At 45.6% G+C, this 20,167-nt stretch overlaps 2 protein-coding genes across 7 annotated transcripts; both read left to right on the forward strand.

Annotated features, from left to right (window-relative positions):
- The first annotated feature begins 11,538 nt into the window (after nt 1-11,538).
- commd1 (copper metabolism (Murr1) domain containing 1) lies at nt 11,539-17,979 on the forward strand. 2 transcript variants are annotated; one of them, XM_061680505.1, is made up of 4 exons: nt 11,539-11,738; nt 12,281-12,577; nt 12,965-13,088; nt 17,952-17,979. In XM_061680505.1, the coding sequence occupies exons 1-3, from the start codon at nt 11,559-11,561 to the stop codon at nt 13,070-13,072; spliced, it is 585 nt and encodes a 194-aa protein (XP_061536489.1). In that variant the 5' UTR covers nt 11,539-11,558; the 3' UTR covers nt 13,073-13,088; nt 17,952-17,979. The 2 variants fall into 2 exon arrangements, with proteins under 2 accessions (XP_061536489.1, XP_061536488.1); XM_061680504.1 differs by lacking the exon at nt 17,952-17,979 and having other exon boundaries at nt 12,965-13,597.
- Nucleotides 13,599-19,248, forward strand: b3gnt2a (UDP-GlcNAc:betaGal beta-1,3-N-acetylglucosaminyltransferase 2a). 5 transcript variants are annotated; one of them, XM_061680501.1, is made up of 3 exons: nt 13,599-14,173; nt 14,298-14,561; nt 17,952-19,248. In XM_061680501.1, exons 1-3 carry the CDS (start codon nt 14,147-14,149, stop codon nt 18,891-18,893), a joined length of 1,233 nt encoding a protein of 410 aa, XP_061536485.1. In that variant the 5' UTR covers nt 13,599-14,146; the 3' UTR covers nt 18,894-19,248. The 5 variants fall into 5 exon arrangements, with proteins under 5 accessions (XP_061536485.1, XP_061536486.1, XP_061536482.1 ...); XM_061680502.1 differs by having other exon boundaries at nt 14,304-14,561; XM_061680503.1 differs by lacking the exon at nt 13,599-14,173 and adding an exon at nt 14,180-14,286 and having other exon boundaries at nt 14,405-14,561.
- Nucleotides 19,249-20,167: the final 919 nt, after the last annotated feature.

Raw genomic sequence — 20,167 nt, forward strand, 5'->3', positions numbered from 1 at the left:
TATCTTACCCAACATTATAAAAAATAGACACAAAAAGGAATGAAGACGCTGGTTTCTTTTTCGCATGAGGAGGGCGTATGGGAGATTGTTCAGATTACAGCCTCTCAACACGCTCTAAACAATCTCTCCCGTCGCTCCTGCATTTATTTGAAAATAGGGAGGTTTCTAAGTTTACAAGAAATAACGTACTAAGCTACAAGACACAACACACTAAGGGTAGGGTTTCAAGGTGAAGACATGGGACCAACACGTCCCGGCCACGTCCTTCTCTCTGATGATTCCTGCTGAGTCATCTTCTTGAAGGCGAGACATCTTCCTTTATCAAAATCGTCCATAATACTAATGCAAGCTAAGCAAATAAATGAGAACTTCTACAATATATTTAACATTTTTATATGGATTTATTCTTATTTTATATTACATAAATCGTATCAACAATATAACATCACCCAATAAGTACAGTGGATGCCCACATATCTGCGGTTCAGCACCCATGGATACTCCTATTGGCTGATTATTTTTTTTTTCAACCCCGAAAATGCTTATATATACATATATATTCTCTGCAATTATAATGCGTGTCAATTATTTCCATATTTTCACTTTCGGGTCTAGTCCCTAGTCCTGCAAATAGGCGAGGTTCCTCTGTATATATTGTACATATCTTGTTGCAGCTAACGTGCCTTCATTGTATGTCCGTTTAGTCCTGTTTTGTTTTTGTTTTAGCATTGATTGCCAAGTCAAATTCCTGTGTGTCTACTAGATGCATTTGGCGAATTTAGTGATTCTGATAATGCAAGGTCAACTAAACAACATCCATCGAGAACAGGGGTGTCAAATTCTTTTTTTTTTTTTTTTGTCTCGGGCCGCATTGTAGTTCTGATTTTCCTCAGAGGGCCGTTAAAACAGTGAACCCATTCATTCATCCATCCATCCTTCCATCCATTTTCTGAGCCGCTTCTCCTCACTAGGGTCGCGGGCGTGCTGGAGCCTATCCCAGCTATCATCGGGCAGGAGGCGGGGTACACCCTGAACTGGTTGCCAGCCAATCGCAGGGCACATACAAACAAACAACCATTCGCACTCGCATTCACACCTACGGGCAATTAAGTCTCCAATTCATGCATGTTTTTGGGATGTGGGAGGAAACCGGAGTGCCCAGAGAAAACCCACGCAAGCACGGGGAGAACATGCAAACTCCACACAGGCGGGGGATTGCATATCATCTAGTAAAAAAAAACTCCACACAGGCGGGGGATTGAACCCCGGTCCTCAGAACTGTGAGGCGGACGCTCTAACCAGTCGTCCACCGTGCCGCCCCATTCATTCATATAAATGTTTAATCATCACCAAAACATATTATTACCATTACACAACAAATTGAAGGATAACTAGTTTTTAAATCAGAAGACAAGGATAATAGTTTGTTCAAGTATTGTTTAAGTTACTGTAGAAGAAGGGTTTGGTAACAAAAAAAGGCCATACCTCAACATTATTGTTTATTTATTATGACAATTTGGAATTTGGGTACAGATTTTGGCAAAAATCACGGACGTTGACGAGCATGATTTACTTTCGCGGGCCCCATCTGGCCCCCGGGCCTTGGATTTGACACCTATGATCTATAACATCAAAAGTTCACACCATGCAGAAGATTTACAAGGAACGTGCATGTGCAAAGAAATCTGTTTCATGTCAGAGCAGGAGTACCTACTATCGGGAAATTCTGCAACTTTGACTTGAAAACTAAACAAAGAGACCAATGAGTACTCTGAATGTCGTGCCGAAGTCAAATTGGCTTCACCGACTGGTCTGAGTCTGCACGGGTGGCCCTTTAAAACGCAACCAGGTGCTGGGTGGGACATTTAGAGTTTAGAATCGTCACCAACGTGTGGCACATATAACAAAGTCACAAGCAAGTTTGTCTTTGTGATGTTTCTCTTGTTCCTCTTGTAGCTTCTTCTTTGTCAATTATCATCATGCAGCATCTGCATGTCACCGTGACGACCCAAATGCTAAACCGCACTGACACAAAGATAAGCTTTGACATTTTTGTACTTCCATCTCACGGCCCATGTGAGCCCAGATGAAGGACCACGACTGTTAATAACGCTGTTTGTCACCATCGGTAGTGTATTAATGTCAACAAAAGATACAGGGGTTGTTAAGTCTACACACCCTTGTTCAAATGCCAGGTTTTTCTCGTTTAAAAAATGAGACATAGATTAATCTTTTCCAGCAGTAATCATCATCTTCACCAGGTAAAAGCTTTTGTTTCCGCGTCAAAAATGAGCAATTGTTCTTATTCATATTTTTAATGATAATTGTTTCTTCATCTTGAAGACGCAAGTGTGTCTTGTACTGTGCCACATCTGGAGCAGTTCAGGATCCATATTTAACTCATAACATGACAAAACCATACAATATCTAAGTAAAAATTCATCCTAATCAGTGTGCGCGTTTGTGTGTCTGTTGTGCTTTGTTTTGTGTTATCCCTGGGTGTGTTGTGTTTTGTGTGTGTATTTTGTGTCTGTTTGTGGGTTGTGTTCTGTTATGTATGTGTTGTATTTTGCGTCTGTGTTGTTTTATGTTTGGATATGTGTTTTGCATGTGTGTGTGTGTTGTGTGTCTGCGTTCTGTGTACGCGTGTACGTGTGTGTGTGTGTGTGTGTGTGCGTATAGATGGCGACGGTGTGTTGGCCCCCGGTGGTGGCGCTGTTGATCATCATGGCGACAGCGAGGACCGCAGCCATCGATCAGAACAGATTGGCCAAAGTGGTGGACAGAATTCTCAATAAGTACGTTTGACAAGACTTCTGTTGGTTTTGTTGCGGGAGAGAACTTGGAGACTTTTTCCATCATTTGACCTCCACCTTGTGTCTCTGCAGGTTTCAGGGTCAAAGGTGGGTAGAAGAAGACGCCTCAGCTGCCATTGGTGCATTGTCGTTGCAATTTTGCAAGGGTTCATTTTGATTTCACCTGGAGCCAGCACGAACCCCAGAAAAGAAACGGACGCCTTGTGGAACTCACCTTTCTCAGCCTTGACATATAGTTGATTCTGCAGTAACTGCTGCAACACAGAGCGGACATGAATGATGTGAGTCTTCTCATCCGTGGAGAATATCAAAATATACAAAAACGTACACATTCATCATGTCACGCAAGACATCATTGAAAACGTTCTGGAACACAGCTGGAGCGTTAGTTAGTCCAAAAGGCATCACCAAATACTCGTAATGTCCCGTTGGTGTGTTCAATGCTGTTTTCCATTCATCCCCCTCCCCTATCCTTACTAGATGATATGCAATTCTTAAATCTAGTTTGGTGAAAACCTTGGCTCCCTCCAGGAACTCAAAGGCGCTGGAGATGAGAGGAAGAGGGTACCTGTTTTTCACAGTTATCTCGTTGAGACCCCGGTAATCGATACAGGGTCGCAGAGTCTTGTCCTTCTTGTCCACAAAGAAAAATCCTGCTCCCGCAGGGGATGAAAATGGGCGAATAATCCCGGGTGCCAGTGATTCATCCACATACTCCTTCATAGCCTTGTGTTCCGGCCCTGAAAGAGAGAATAACCTCCCTCGTGGGGGTGTGGCTCCAGGTAGCAAGTCAACAGCACAGTCATAAGGTCTGTGGGGTGGAAGGGATTTGGCCTTGGACTTGGAAAAAATGTCTTTAATGTCCTGGTAACAGGTGGGCACTTGAGATAAATCAGGATCCCCAGATGGGGTCTGTGGATTGTCATTTGAAACATAGCCCTGAACATCACATGGAGGGTTGAAACAGTTCTGGGCGCAATTGCTGCCCCATGACATAACCTGCCCAGTTGAGTAAGTTTGCGTCAGAACCAGAGTCAATTAATACAGGTGTTTGAATTTCTTGATCAGGAGAGCATAGTGTCACTTTAGGAAGAACCAGGGTAGGGTCTTCCTTAATGCCCTTGCTACCGGCACCGGCAACCTTGACGTGACAGTTGCTCACGGAATGACTCAACTGCCCGCAGGAGAAGCACCGCCCTTCCCTCAGCCGGCGTTGACGTTCCTCAGGGGAGAGACGGAACCTGCCCAGTTGCAAGGGTTCATACGTGGTGACGCTAGCCAGTGGATTGAGACCGACAACAAGGGATCTGCCTTGGTTTGGCTGGTCACAGAGGCTCGTCCTCCAAGTACACGGTGACCCAGCCCTCCGCCGAACTCCGCCAGCTCGCGATCCAAAAGCCTCTTGTCGATCTTTACGGCGAAAGAGATGAGAGTGTCCAAGTCGGTCGGCAGGTTTAGCGGGACCAAATGATCCTTGACGGCGGGGGATAGTCCTGGATAAAAATGCATCGAGCAGTGCCCTATTATTCCACTGACTCTCAGTTGCTAGAATGCGATACTCAATCGCGTAATATGACACCCTGCGCTTGCCTTGTTGTAAGGTGACAAGGGAGCGAGCTGCCTCACGATCTGGTGTTGAAAATGAGTGGAGTGTGTGAGCTGCTCCAGTGGGGTGGAAGTGTGCCCAACAAGTGGAGATGGAGGACTAGATGAAAAGCAAAGTCATGGGTCCGGTGGGGGGTCAGTGTGATATCTGTGATGTCGCCCCCCCCCCCCGCCACCCAGAACAGAAGACGTCGTGACGAGGGACACATCCGCTGGAAATGGAGGCCCCCATGATGAGGAAGTATACAGAAGTCACGGACAAGCTTCCAGGGCACGAGGGGCGACACCCACCTCGGATCTACCAACCAGGGAGAGGTGGCGCGCGAGAGGAATGACCATTGGCCAGCGAGGAGGGGGGGCACAAGAGAGGGGCAGGAGCAGGCAAGGAGGTGGCCAAGATAGGGCACCTCGTGAACGGGACGGGGCACATCATGGGTGGGGTTAGGGCACGTAATGGGTGGAGTGAGACACCTCGTCGGTGGAGTGTGGCACCTCGTGGACAGGGCGGGGCACATCGTGAGCGGAGTGGCGAACCTCATGGTTGGAGTGGGGCACCTCGTGGACAGGGCGGGGCACATCGTGGGTTGATGACGACCAACGTGAGGAAGCTGATTTGTCCTGAACCTCTTGAGCTTCTACTCACTAAATGCTAAGCTAACGTGGTCATGCTAAGAAGTGCTATTGTACCAAACAGCATTAAAGCTTTCATTAATCCTGGTGTGATGTTTATTTTTATTACTTTCCATAGGAAACGTTTAACAATTAGTAATTTTATTATGGTACATTATCATGATATTTAATTTTTTGTATCCATCCATCCATTTTCTGAGCCGCTTCTCCTCACTCGGGTCGTGGGCGTGCTGGAGCTTATCCAATCGCATCTAATACAATATAATACAATTTATGATCTTACTGTATCTATTTGTTTTTTTTACATCACAATGTATTTTATAATGTATTTTATTATATTACTTGTATCATATGTCATAATATAGTATCATATATTATATTAAAATATATGATAGCCCTCATTGTTACTGTATGGTGATGCTTGTCTTGATCGGTGTACCTAATAATCTGTCCATGAAAATAGTACGACGAGGTTTTGTAAGAGAAGTTGAGAAATATGAAATATGATAATAAGGTCAGGTACTTCCTTCTTTGATCTTGTTTTCCCCACCAGATCAACCTTCTTCCTTTCACACAAGAACACAAAAAGCGCAACATTGTTTTTCGTCTTCATCTTCATCGTCCAGCATTGCAGGTAAAAGCCTTCTTGTCCTCTCCAAAAATCACACATTAAAAGTAATCGTTACTTTTATTATTCGCTTTAATTGCATTGGTCTTTTTATCTCAATGTTTTTTTTTGCGCTGGATCGTGATTTTCAATGTGAAGCTGCACCCTGACAACATCCACAATCATTTCTTCATTTTGCTCGTAACAATTGGGCGGAACTGGTCCAAGGGTAAGCAGAGCTGCAGTTTCAGCACAGATCAGTGTTGGTTTACAGCATTGCCAGCTTTAGCACGAAGTGCAATTGGGCACCGACGTGAGGAAGTGCTGCCTCCAACAGAGAAAATACAATCCAGTCTTCATGTGGTGGATGCAGAGGGGAACATTTTCCTTCCTGCTCCTATTACTACCACAACGACGACTACTATTACAACTATAATATTCTGTACAATACTACGAGTCTTTTGTCCTCACTATTAAGACAGTTATGACTCAGAGTGTACGAGTACATGGATAACTAACAATATGCACGGCAACGCATTAGGCCAAATATGAATGTGCAAATTCAGATATTGCTGAACAATATCACTTCGTCGAAAACATAATAAACAAAATCTTTGTAAAACAACAAAGGAAGGAAAGTTCAGCTCCAAAAAAATGGTCTTATACGATATTGTTTCTACTTTTTCAACAGCACAATACTGTAGGTTCACCAGGCAGATTACAAAAGCAGGAACAAGGGTGCAGTGGATATAAAATGTCTACACACCCCTGTTCAAATACCAAGTTTTTGTGTTGTAAAAGAATTCTGACCAAGATAAATCACTTTTAAAACGTTTTCCTCAACGAATGCGACCTAGAATTTGTACAACTCAACTGATTTATTTCGGTGTATCTTTTTGGGAGTGGAGGTGAAAATAAACAACTGAAATAAACTTGAATGTGATTGACTTGGACTTGACGTTTAACTTGCTGCCTTCTTGGCCAGGTCACCATTGCAAAAGAGATGTTCTGTTTTAACTAGTCTTTTACCGGGTTAAATAAAGTTTAAAGTGTGTGTGGGCTTGTGTGTGTGTCTGTGAGAGAGAGCGAGAGAACAGAATATACCACAGAGGTTGCATGTTTAACACTTACTTGTGACCATAAAATTGTGCTAATGTTGCTAAATGTACATCCAAAACAACAGCAAAATCATCTGCAACTTACTGCGAGGTGTTTTCTCAAGTTAGAAGTGGGCTGAAATATCCAAGTTTGGGCAGTTAAAAAACAACGCTGCATGTTAAAGCTGTTGTTTTCCGTAGTCTGTAATGTCAACACGAGTCATGCGCGGCTGTCACGACTCATGTAGATTATTGTAAAGGAGTAAAAGTACTGTTTCTTCTTAACATAAATACTCAAATAAAAGTAAAAAGTATGCTTTATTAAAACTACTCTGACAAGTACAATTTATTCAAAATGTTACTTGTTACTTACTACTATTATGAAATACCATGGGAATTTAAAAGTCGACTATTTTCCAGAAAAAAAGTCATAATGTTACACGATTTTATATTTTGTAGAGAATTGTTTTTCTTCGTGATGTGATTAGAATAAAGTTGGATTTTTTTCAAGAAAACACGAATACAGTCGTACTCTTCAAAAGAGCAAAGATGTATTTGGTCAGGATTAAAAAATGTAATCTTACGTGAATAAATTTGGATTTTTCCAAGACAGTCTTAATATTCTGAAGTCAAAGTTTAACTCGGTAAGAAGGTCATATTTTGACAAATGATTTTTTAAAACCCCACTTTATTCTCTTGATATTACGCCTTTTATTCTGGAAAAGCCGTTTTCATTCTGAAACGTGTGGGAGGGGGTCATACTAAACTCAACTCAACTTCTGTGTGTGTGTTTTTTCACGTACAGTATACAGGTATTGATTGCTTGTGGATGTGGAACGTTTAATACTACTACTACCGCCACTACCAATTCTACTTATCTATTACTATTCCTTGTACGACTACTTTGACTCCTACTGGCGCACTCCATTTTAATGCTGATCCATAACACGCGCTTTGTATGCGTTTTGTGTTTGTGTGAGTGCAGATGACGACGGTGTGTTGGCATCTGGTTGTGGCACTGTTGGTCGTCATGGCGACAGCAAGGACGGCAGCCATTGATCAGAACCGATTGGCCACGCTGGTAGATGGAATTCTCAACAAGTATGTCTGACAAAACTTCTGATAGTTTTTCATCTATAAAGTACATCTTCATGCTAATACACTAACATGACCTTGCTTCTCCTCATCCGCAGGTTCAAAGTTCAAAGGTGAGTGGCAGAGAATGTCCCCGCTTTATGACATCGTCACCATGCACTGGGCCGAGTGTCTGTGTCAGAGCAAGGAAAATACGGTGTTCCAAAAGATGAGGCATAAGTTCAGGGGTGTAGCCCCCAATTGTGGGGCCCCATACAACATCTTCATGGAGGGCCCCCTCCAAACGGGAGGGGAGGGGGGTGGGGGCACAGACTGTGGTGGCTCCTGCCAAGCATCCAGGGGCCCCCCCAACTACTCAGAGCCCTGGGACAGTTGTCCCCCTTTTCCCCCCAGTTTGATGCACCTGCGTATGTTATTCTTCCTCATTTTCTTAAATAGTCAATCCGATTGTAATTTATTGAAAATATTTTTCCATAATTGACAATATTAATATATTGCTTTTGTGATATTCAGGATTTTATTCCACAAATCTACCATCATTTTTTTTTTTTTTTTTTTTAAATAACTGCAAAGGCTTTTTCACACTGCACCTGGTTTTCTTGGTGCTTACTGCGGGGCAGGGCGCAGGCACAACGGTGCTCTGGCGGAGGTTTGCCCATTTATGCAAGCGTTTGCTTGGTGGCTGACCAGGAAGTAGCGGATTGTTCTATTGCTGTTTGCACTATGAAATCACTCTGCCAACACCTCTCCTATTGACGTCACAGTGACGGCGCTTCCCAGTTGATCACCTTCCACCTCGAGGCACGGCGCCAGGACGCCAAACGCCTACCTTGCGTGTCGTGCCACAACGCCACATGACTTTCCATCATCGCATTCTTGCAGCACAATGAATGGGTTTGTCGACGGCGCACTGCATCCTGCTAACTGCAGTGTGAAAAGGTCCATGCGTAGCTTCTGCCTGGATCTCATTTAAGGTTTCCATGGAGTTGGGATCAGGGGATAATGGAGGACACATTTTTTTCCCCTGTATACACCATTGGTGGCTGGTCAATAGAGGGTGCCGGGGCACCATCCCAACTCTCAGCTGAGTCACCCTGAATAAGAAAAATGTAATGAAATTAAATGAAATATGATAATAAATAGCATGGTGGCCGACTGGTTAGCACATCTGCCTCACAGTTCTGAGGACCTTCAACTTTGATTGCGTTGGCTCAGAACCTCAGACTGGGCTGAAGGTTCACCTTCAAAAAAAAAAAAAAAAAGACCCTAAGTGGCTTCAGAACAACTCCGTGACTGTTTTTGAATGGCCCAGCCAGAGCCGTGACTTAAACCCAATTGAGCATCTCTGGAAAGACCTGAAAATGGCTGCCCACCAGCGTTCCCCCTGACAGAACTGGAGAGGATCTCCAAGGAGGAATGGCAGAGGATCCCCAAATCTAAGTGTGAAAAATCATTCACTAAAACACTCAAACACTTAGCTCAAAATGGCGCTTCTACCAAATACTGAGCAAAGGGTCTGAATACTTATGGCTGTGTGATATTTCAGTTTTTCCTTTTTAATACATTTGCAAAAATTTCAACAATTTAGTTTTTTTCTGTCAATATGGGGTGCTGTGTGTACATTAATGTGGAAAAAATGAATAATTTTAGCAAATGGCTGCAATATAAAAAAAGAGTGAAAAATTTAAGGGGGTCTGAATACTTTCCTTACTTTTACACACACACACACACACACAGAAATGATTTAGCAGAATGATTTTCTTGAAATGAGCAGTGTTTCACAAGGCATTGGATTGGATGTTTATTGAACATAAATCCTATACGGTATGCGTAATAATTTGGAACATTGTGTTGATGTTGCCTAATGTGCCAGAATCCACTCGCTTTTGTTAACTTTGTGTGTTTACTGTGTTAGTAAGATGCCCATGTTCAGTCTGGCCGTGAGCGTCCCGCCCGGCGCCCAGCCGGACTCGTACGACCTCACTCGAGTGCCCGACTTGGGGCAGAACGTGAAGAACACCATCCTGCAGTGCGGCGTCTACGCGGGCGACAACGTGGTGGCCGCCACTCTTCTGAGGTGGCCTGACGTGGTGCAGCGTTGTCCCAGATCGCAGGTGCCGTGGCAGGATGTTCTGCAAGCCTGCGGCCGGGAGTCCATGACGTGGCACGAAGTGGCCATGATCTGCCCCGGGGCCGTGGAAGACAACCGAGCGGACCACGCCGAGTACCGGGTTCTTGAGAGGTTCGACAGCTGGGCTGAAGATAAGGACAAGTCGGGTCTGTTGGTGTTCTACGCGTACGCGGCGCCCTGCACCAGCCGCTGCGCCAGCAAAAAGAACGCCTTGACCATCCTCAAGCTGCTGGAGCGCATCCAGGAGTGGAAGGAACACGTCGTCGTCTTCTCCAAGTTGCTGAATGTCAAAACGTTGTGGGTGGGCACCTCCATACCCGTCGACCAGCTGACCAGAGCCCTGGTGAACCTGGGAAGACATCTGGGCACCGGCGGCCTGGGAAGGATCTTCCGCTGCGACCGGCCGGAAGACGACAACAGCGCCATGGAGTGCATCAGCTGCTCTGCCGGGGGGCAGGTCACCCCTCAATGCTACAAGAAGGACGGCGAATCGGGGGAAGCGGGGCAGGACAGCGTGCGGCAAGGAGGAGGCGGCGCGGTACGAGTGGGACACGGAATTGGGGCACAACGAGGAAGCGGGGCAGTAAGAGAGGGTCAAGGGTGGGCGCAAGGAGTAGGCAGGGAAATAGGAGAGTGGCAAACAGTGGGCCAAAGAAGACGAGGGGCATTACGAGGGGCACAAGGAACAAGTGGAGCGGTAAGAGAGGGACAAGCGTGGGCGCAAGGACTAGGCGGGGCAATAGCAGAGTTGAAAACAGTGGGCCAAGGAGGCGCGCAAAGAGGAGGTGGGGCAGGAATGGGGCGACCCGGAGTAGGTGGGGAAGTGCAAGGGGGACAAGGGTGGGGGCAAGGAGAGGGTGGGACAGTACGAGGGGGGCAAAGAAGAGGTGGGGCAGGACAAGAAAGGGGGCAAAGAGGAAGAGGGGCAGTACAAGGAGGCGCGCAAAGAGGAGGTGGGGCAGGAATGGGGCGACCCGGAGTAGGTGGGGAAGTGCAAGGGGGACAGGGGTGGGGGCAAGGAGAAGGTGGGACAATACGAGGGGGGCAAAGAAGAGGTGGGGCAGGACAAGAAAGGGGGCAAAGAGGAAGAGGGGCAGAATGAGCAAGGGGGCAAAGAGGACGGCAGGGCAGAGGTTGATGAAGGACAACAATGTGACGAAGTCAATTTATGTTTAGCCACCATAAACCTGTTTGCTAGATGATTAGCTAATGGCAGCATGCTAACTCCACAAAGATAAAAAGCTTGAAAATGGTACAAAAGCTACTCAGCATTAAAGCTTTATGCAATCAAGCCTCATCTTCATCTTTATTTTTGTATTTCGCTCAAAAACATTTTATTGTATCAACTTTCATGTGATATTGGTATATATTTTTATACTATAAATATCAAATATGAGTACCTTCAAGTGTACATTTTATTCAGTGCTTCGCGTGTAATGTTTCACCCTAAAGCCGTCAAGAAAGACGAACTCGTTGGGCCGGTAGAAGAATAAACTTCAACTCCCACAATGCCCCGGGACCCTGAGGTCATTGTTCTTCGTCACGTGATGCCCGTGGTGGAAGACGAAGAGGCCAAGATGGCGGAAGCAGAGGCAAACAGAAGTTCGTCGTTGGGCGCGCTGCTCAACGGCGTCGCCCAGCAAATATTTTACCGTAACAGCGACGTGACGGAGGAGATGTTGAAAAGCCAACTTTACCCCGAGGCCACACAGCAACACTTTAAGGCTTTGTACGACAAAATGAAGGCGCTGCTTATGGTCAGAAAATCTCCAACAAAACACTCTCACGTATTAATTAACGTCATATTAGTAGAGACAGACTATTAATGATGTCATATTAGCAAATACATCATGATGTCATAAAATAAAAACATTGAGTACTGTATGAATGATGAAAATGGTAAGACTGAGTATTGTCAAAGACTGAGTATTGACGATGTCATATTAATAAATACATCATCGTGAATATTGGTGATGTATAAATTCATCGTGCGTATTGATGTCAGTAAAGACATGTTGATGTCATTTTAATTAGAATAGTGACTTAAGTACGTGTATTCATGGTTACTAAATCCATTGAATATTGATGTAACATTAACAAAGACATTGAGGATGGATGATTAGTAAAGACATGGGATAGTGATCTCTTATTAATTATAACAAAGACATTGAGTACTGTATTAGTAATGTCAGTAAAGAGGTATTGTCAATGTTATTAGTAAAGACATTGACTATCAATTAAGTCATATCTGACATTTTGAAAAAATTAAATGACCTCGAGTGACATTTTGTGCCCACAGTCCATGGCCACGGCTGACATGGACCACGCCCAGCTGGAGGCCTTCCTCACAGCCCAGACCCGCAAGCAAGGGGCTGGCGGCGTCACCCCAGAGCAGGCCGCCGCCCTGGCCCGCTTCTGGAAGGCCCAGCGCGGACGTGTCCACGAAAGCCTTCTTCTTGCGCAAAGCCGCTGGGAGCCCACGCTCAGGGGCCTGTCATGGAGGGTGGACCTCCAGACGGCGGTGGGTCGCGGGGGGCCGCCCCCCAGCGGTCCTGTCGCTCTGCTGGAGCTGGAGCTGGGCGGCGGCGGCGGCAAGGTGAGCGTTTGGGGATTGCAGTCGTACCATGACTTACTTACCAGTTTCGTTCGTTCAAGATGTTCCATGGGAATTAACTGGGAATCCAGTAGTAGTGGGTAAAATTATTGATTAATTAATTAATTATTGATTTTAGGAAAGTAAGTTATATTTTTTTATTTTCATTGCAATTACTAAGAGGAAAGAAATATTTATTCAACTCATTCACTGACATTGACAGGCAGCTACTATATATACCAATAGTATCAAGCGTGGAGGGCTGACAGTGAGTGAGTTTGGTTTACATAGCAAATAGTTTCTGGTGGAAGTTCGATCAAATCCTCCTTCCCCCAAATGCTGAAACACGCATATGCGAGAGTTCAGTTTGTTGCTGATTTTGTCTTCCAGGAGCCGGACTTTGTGTGTCTGGAGATGAACGACCACAGCATACGGCACATGCTGAAAAAGATGGCTGACATCCAGGCCGCCGTTGAAGGTGTCGTTCAGGGCACTTGACGCACGGAGACAGAAGGTCAGAGAAATGACCACCGGGCCAACTCTTCCCTTCGTCAATATATATTTTTTTGACTATGGGATGTTTGGCACCACTTTTTTTCAGAGTGATACATACCGGTTTGAGTACTTACTTTTTAGTACTTACCGATACGTAGTACTGAACTGAACATGATAGATTGTGAACAAAGACCTTTCTTTTCTGATGATTTGCCGATGTGTCAAACCGCCGCAGTGTAGCGCCAACTACTGGCGAGGAGGACGTCCTTGATGTCATATATTTTTGCCTTAAGTATCGGTTGCTGGTATCGCCAGTATGAGTACCCGGTACTTTGAAATAAGGCTGGTACGATACCTGGTATCGGTACTTGCCCATACCTAGTTGACTGTGTTTATTTTCTGTCCATATCCAAAATGACTCCCACACACGTTCAAATCCAACATGGCTGCTGCGTATGCCAACATGGTTGCCACTCGGAGACATCCCGTGCGACACTGCGGCTCCACATTGGCCTTTACGTGCTTTTTTTTTTTTTTTTTTTTTTTTTTTTTTTTTTAAATTAAATAAATAGTCTGGAGGACCTTGAAGACAAAGTCCTAGCATGCGCCTAGTTGGGTGGTCTTTCGTACGCTCAATCAGATTCACGGTTGTTGTCACGTGTCTTTAATAAAAATGTCCAAGCGACCAATCATTGTTGTCTTTGATGGCGCAACGTATGTACTGTACTTTTGGAGCGGTCGGCCATGCCATCCATTTATTTTCTGCAGGTGAGATGGAGTCTTTCAAAGCTGACTTTTGTCGAATGTTTTTCGGAAATGGGAGTAACAAACCCACGCAAGCACGGAGACAAAATACCAACTCCAGGAAGCCGAGAGTTGAGCCCCGAACCTCTTGCCTGTGCGAGGCAGATGTGCTAACCGCTCTTCAACTATGCTGCCTAGCCGTCCATGCCATTTTGACCTAACCATTAGCATGTGTTTGGTGTCACGTGTGTGTGCGTCTTGATTGCAAGCGTGTGACTCCTGTCAGGCCCAGCGCAGGGAAGCGTGGGAGAATGCCACCCATTGTCTGTGTTGATGATGTGGAGTAGACAGTTGGTGGATGTGAGTTGACGTCGCCATGTTCCCAAACGTTCCCCTGTTTCCTGGAGTCGGTGAAGCAGCAAGAAGTCCTCCTGGAGGTCTTCTCCAGACTCAAGCATGGACCTTGAGACCTCGTGCGTTTCAGTTGCAGTTGGGCATCAACGTGGCGGCTTTGGTGCGAAGGAGCTGGTGTTTGCTCTGCGCCATGCTGCTGCTCAACGTGTTGGTGTGTTGCATCCTTGCGACTCTTAGCTGGAAACTTCGCCAGGACCAAAGCGGACTCCTCAAGCTGGTTTCTGTTCGATCCGGGAACTGGTCGGGCCCATCCTTCTGGAACACCGAGCAGCGGCGGCTGAACTTCATCGGGCCTCGGGACTCGTGTGAAGCGGACCGCAGAGTTGTCACGCAGGTGATGTGTGTGATCATAGCGAACTGGAAGTCTCACATATGGTCGCCGTAGGGCGGAATCCTCGCATCTCCAAAATGACATCTTTGCAGAAAATGCCATCATGCTTGAGTTACCTTTGAAGATGGTATTATGTTATATTGGTGTCATCATTTTGTACATCAACACATCACCCAAACATCATGTAAATTGCTTCTTTAAAATGCTAGGAAAAATTATATTTATTACGTTATTTATTAGAATGGACATGTTTGTTTTTATTTACGGCTGCTTTCGTGTTCTACAGTCAGGTTGCTTCTTGATTAGCTACATTCCGTTTCACATCACAATTTAGAGTCACGACTCGGTAGTCGTCGGCTTTCCCCACACACGTAAATATCGAACACCTAACCCTAAAGCGATCTCCGATTGCATCACAAGTAAGCAAAGCCTCCAGGCTGCAGGTTGCTTTAGGAACCTGCCTCTTCCTTAACTATGAATCGAGCTTTTTATGGTTTAAGAAATGTGATGAAATTACAATATATTGTCCATATAGCATCGAACTCCTATATAGGCTCGCTATTCATGGCATCTATACAGACCCTTTCCAAAACATTTTAATGTCCTGGAAAGGTTTGTTCCATCCATCCATTTTCTTCCACTTATCTGAGGTCGGGTCGCGGGGGCAGTAGCTTTAGCAGGGACGCCCAGACTTACCTCTCTCCAGCCACTTCATTCAGCTCTTCTGGGGGGATCCCGAGGTGTTCCCAGGCCAGCCGGAAGACATAGACTCTCCAGCACGTCCTGGGTCACCCCCCAGGGTCTCCTCCCAGTGGAACGTGCCCAGAACACCTCACCAGGGAGGTGTCCAGGAGGCATCCTAATCAGATGCCCTAGCCACTTCAGCTGGCTCCTCTCGATGTGGAGGAGCAGCGGCTCTACCCTGAGCCCCTCACGGATGACCGAGCTTCTCGCCCTATCTCTAGGGGAGAGCCCGGACACCCTGTGGAGGAAACTCATTTTGGCCGCTTGTATCCGGAATCTTGTTCTTTTGGTCATGACCCACAGCTCGTTACCATAGGTGAGGGTAGGAACGTAGATTCACCGGTAAATTGAGAGCTACGCCTTTCAGCTTAGCTCCTTCTTCACCACAACAGACGGATACAAAGTCCGCATCACTGCAGATGCTGCACCGATCCGCCTGTCGATCTCCCGTTCCATTCTTCCCTCACTCGTGAACAAGACCCCAAGATACTTGAACTCCTCCGCTTGGGGCAGGATCTCACCCCCTGCCCAGAGAGGGCACTTCACCCTTTTCCGACTGAGGACCATGGTACTCAGACTTGGAGGTGCTGATTTTCATCCCAGCCGCTTCACAGTCGGCTGCGAACCGCTCCAGTGAGAGTTGGAAATCACGGCTTGATGAAGCCAACAGAACCACGTCATCTGCAAAAAGCAGAGATGCAATTCTGAGGCCACCAAACCGGACCGGCACTACGCCTCGGCTGCGCATAGAAATTCTGTCCATAAAAGTTCTGAACAGAATCGGTGACAAAGGGCAGCGTTGGTGGAGTCCAATCCTCACCGGAAACAAGTCAGACTTTTCCTTGATGCTTGCAGTTAGTTCTTCTTTGTTTTTTTGCTCTGGTGCCCCTCATTTTCCTACTGATAATACCCATTAGATTCTCAATAGGGGTTTGATCCGGCGAGTTGGCTGGCCAGTTAAGCACTGTGATGGCATGGGCATCAAACTAGGTTTTGGTGCTTCTGGTGATATGGGCAGGGGCCAGGTTCTGCTGTAAGACGAAATCTGCATCTCCATACAGATCCTCAGCAGAAGGAATCATGAACTCCTTTAAAACATTCTTGTAGACTGTTGCGGTGACCATGGATTTAAGAAAGCAGTTTACCAACACCTGCACTGGACATTGCACCCCAACTCATGACTCAGCGTGGATATTTCACACTGGACCTCAAACAGCATGGGTTCTGTTCTTCACTAGTCTTCCTCCAAACCCTTGAACCTTGAAAGTCACACTTTACTTTCATCGGAGAAGTGGACCTCGGACAGCTGGTCAACAGTCTAGTCCTACTCCTAGGCCCAGTTGAGACGATTCCTACGTTGGCTCAGGCTCAGAAGTGGCTTGACTCGAGGAACCCGACAGTTGTCGCCCATCTCCCAAATGCGTCTGAATGTGGTGGTTTTTGAAGCTGTGACTCCCGCCTCATTCCACTCTTTCTGGACCTCTGCTAGATTCTTGAATCTTCTCTGTTTGATAATCCGCTGAAGCCCACAAGCATCTCTTTTGCTGCCGCATTTTGTCCTTCCACTAGACTTTCCATTGATATGCTTGTACACAGCACTCTGTGAACAGCCAGCCTCCTGAGCTATGAACATTTGTGGTTCACCCATCCTATGAAGGGTATCAATGATGGTCTTCTGGCCAATTGTCAAGTCTGCAGTCTTCCCCAATATATAATAATAATAATATTGAACTCAACTGAGATAATTGAACCAAAATGAAGCAATTTAATGACACCTGGGGAAACCTGTTAAGGTGCTTTGAGTTTACTAGATGATATGTGTGTGACACTCAGTTTAAAACATTTATGGCCTGCAAAATTTGGGCTGATTTCTTCACAGTATTCAAATTTTTTAAATTCCTGATTTCGTGGGTTTTGTGAGCTGGAAGCCCAAATTATGCAAAAATAATCAAATACTTGAATTGTTTCAATTGTGGGCCCTGAATCTATAATCTATGAAAGTTTACCTTTTTGAATGGAATTATGGAAATAAATAAATTTGTCCATGATATTCAATTTTTTTGGAAAGGGTCTGTATATCCAGTCACTCAATGTGCAGGGTTGCGTCAGCAACTCTTATTTATATGCAATGGTCGGGTCCAATCGGGTTCGCAGTGTGCGGCAGGCCTTCCATGTCATTTGACCAAGGCGGAGCCATTAAGAAAAGGGGGAAATGGCTTGGCTGATGTTGTGCGAATGTGTCAGTCAAAAAAGATGTTATGTAAGGTAAATTGTTATGTAAGGTAAATTCCTTGGAAGGGAGATAAAATGTCGGGTTGGCAGGTGTTAATTTCAAGTCCTTGTCAAATTAGAGTAACGCGTTCCTGACATGACTGCTCAAGACAGTTCTTCTATAGTGGGGGAGAGAAAAATCATGCTGGACGCCAAGTGTGTGCCGTTTTAGCCCATCCCCCAAAAACTTGTAAAAAAACAGTTTAACGCTAGACATATCTCCACAATTTACTACTACACAGTTCTCAGTCTTGGCACGTTTTCAGCAGTTATCTTCAAATTTGTATATTGTTTTGAGAAACAAATATCTACATTTACTTTACAGGGTTGTTTAAGCTTATCCAGGGCTCCTAAGATTTTTGTTTTTAACTCTAACAGCAGGTTTGGGACTACAATGCACTGCCTCGCCGCCTCCAGGACTTTCTGCTATACATCCACTGCAGGAAGTCCAGTGTGCTTCAGGCTCCAGGTCCGAGGGGCAGGCCGCCGGATCTTTTCCTGCTGCTTGCCGTCAAGTCTCTGGTGCCACATTTCGGGCGGCGGCAGGCCATCCGCCAGACGTGGGGCCGCGCCGGCGTCCTGGCCAACCGCACAGTGGCCACCGTCTTCCTGCTGGGACAGATGTCACCCGAGGACCATTACCCAGACCTGCGAGGCATGTTGGGCAAGGAGGCGGCGCTTCACCGGGACCTGCTCCAATGGGAGTTCAGGGACACGCCCCTCAACTCGAGCCTGAAGGAGGCGCTCTTCCTGCAGTGGTTCCATCGCAATTGTCCGTGGACCCGGTTTGTCCTGGAGGCCCATGACGACAGTTTCATCAACACGTTCCAAGTGTTGGACTTCCTGGAGACTCTGCCGCGTGCCAGCAGCAACTTCCTGTTCATCGGTGATGTCATCAACGATGGACGACCACCCAGAGACCGGGGCCTTCTGGACTTCGTTCCGCCGAGCATTTTCACAGGAGCGTATCCGCCCTACGCTGCGTCCGGGGGTTTTCTGCTCTCCGGGGAGGTGGCTGTACGTCTTCACAACGTCTCGCGACGCGTCCTTCTGTTCCCGGTCCACGATGTCTACATGGGCCTGTGCCTCCGCGAGCTGGGTCTGGTCCCACAGAAGCACCCGGGTTTCGCCACGCTCCTCGTCCGCCCCGACCACGACGATGACAAGGAGCGTGGCGAGGTTGTGTGCGTGGACAGGAGGTTGATGGTGGTGAGCGGTCACACGCCGCAGGAGATACTCAGGATGTGGAGCACCGCGGGGGTGCGGCTGTGCCAGGCAACGGCTACACAAGAACATGCACAAGAACCGACACTTAATTAGGTACAATGGCTAAGCACTTCCAATGCAAAACGAAAACACGCAATTGATGATGTCATATTGACAAAGACATTGAATATTAATGTCATATTAGAAAAAAACTCAAATGTTGATGTGATATTAGTACAAATTGAATATTGATGATTTCATTAATGTCATAGTAAAGATGTCAGTTATTGATGATGTAAACAGTTGCATATTGATTGTCATTTTAACAGACGATTATTGATGATGTTAGTGGTGAAGATTGAAGAAGTGGTGGAATATTGATGTTATATTAGTCAAGTCCTTTAGCGTTGATGATGCCATATTAATGACATTATCTTGTTTCTAAAATAAACTTGCTATGCATTAATAATTAGTATTAAATATTATTAATAAATAACATTGTTGAGGACGGCTTGGTGGACGACTGGTTAGCACGTCTACCTCACAGTTCTGAGGACCTGGGTTCAAATCTGGTCTTGGCTGTGTGGAGTTTGCATGTTCTCCCTGTGCAGATTTTCTTGCTCTTTGCATCAAAATTACAATGGTGGGAGCAATGGTTTGTGTGTGTATGCCCCCAATATCAGACCGCCACTCACTTTAACATTTACGTACACGCACACAGTTGCCTTCATGGACCACAATCGGCATCCATCAGTTAAAAGTCTTTACAGAAGTGTACTGAAAATGGTTTTCTTGTTTATGTTTCGGTACTTACGATACTGTGTTGGTATGTCAAGTCCGCACTAAGTTGCTAATTTATTGTGGCTTCAACTACACTAATGTTTACGTTATTGGTTCATGTTGATGATGACATTCTGTAATTTGTGTGGCGTACATTACCAAGTAATGGGTACGGTTAATGCTTTTTTTTTGTTTTGCTGTGAATAAGTGATATTCCTGCCACTTGACAGCTGCTGAAAGTAACTTAAAAGTTACTTTTTTCTAACTTAGTTACTTTAGTTACTCAAGTAATCAGGAGAGTAACTAAATTACTTTTAAGCTCAAGTAAAAGGTAAAGTAAGTAAGTCACTTTTTCAAGGTAACTGTAGCACACTAGTCGTTTTTGTAAGTCAGGTCACAAGTAATGTTTCCTGTTTTGGGTTGAAGTGTTTTTTGGTTTTGGGATGTTATTTGGTTGCCTGTTTTTGTAAATCATTTATTATTATTATTTTGTTTTAATTCCTGCGCTGCTGCCTGGCCTCCCTGCTTCCCTGCACTTAACCCTCCAAGTTTGGACTCCAACCTGCACAAACGTGACACAAACATGGCATAGTTCTTTCCAAATATGA

Source organism: Phycodurus eques, chromosome 6 (genome assembly GCF_024500275.1).
Source record: "Phycodurus eques isolate BA_2022a chromosome 6, UOR_Pequ_1.1, whole genome shotgun sequence".
Taxonomy (NCBI): domain Eukaryota; kingdom Metazoa; phylum Chordata; class Actinopteri; order Syngnathiformes; family Syngnathidae; genus Phycodurus; species Phycodurus eques.

Bases quoted from the DNA above. Each gene is read 5' to 3' on its own strand.
- commd1 (XM_061680505.1), top strand. From the start codon at position 11,559: ATGGCGGAAGCAGAGGCAAACAGAAGTTCGTCGTTGGGCGCGCTGCTC. The intron at 11,739-12,280 runs GTCAGAAAATCT...TTGTGCCCACAG, and splicing joins AAATGAAGGCGCTGCTTATG to TCCATGGCCACGGCTGACAT. The intron at 12,578-12,964 runs GTGAGCGTTTGG...TTTGTCTTCCAG, and splicing joins TGGGCGGCGGCGGCGGCAAG to GAGCCGGACTTTGTGTGTCT.
- b3gnt2a (XM_061680498.1), top strand. From the start codon at position 14,190: ATGTTCCCAAACGTTCCCCTGTTTCCTGGAGTCGGTGAAGCAGCAAGA. The intron at 14,562-17,951 runs GTGATGTGTGTG...TAACTCTAACAG, and splicing joins ACCGCAGAGTTGTCACGCAG to CAGGTTTGGGACTACAATGC.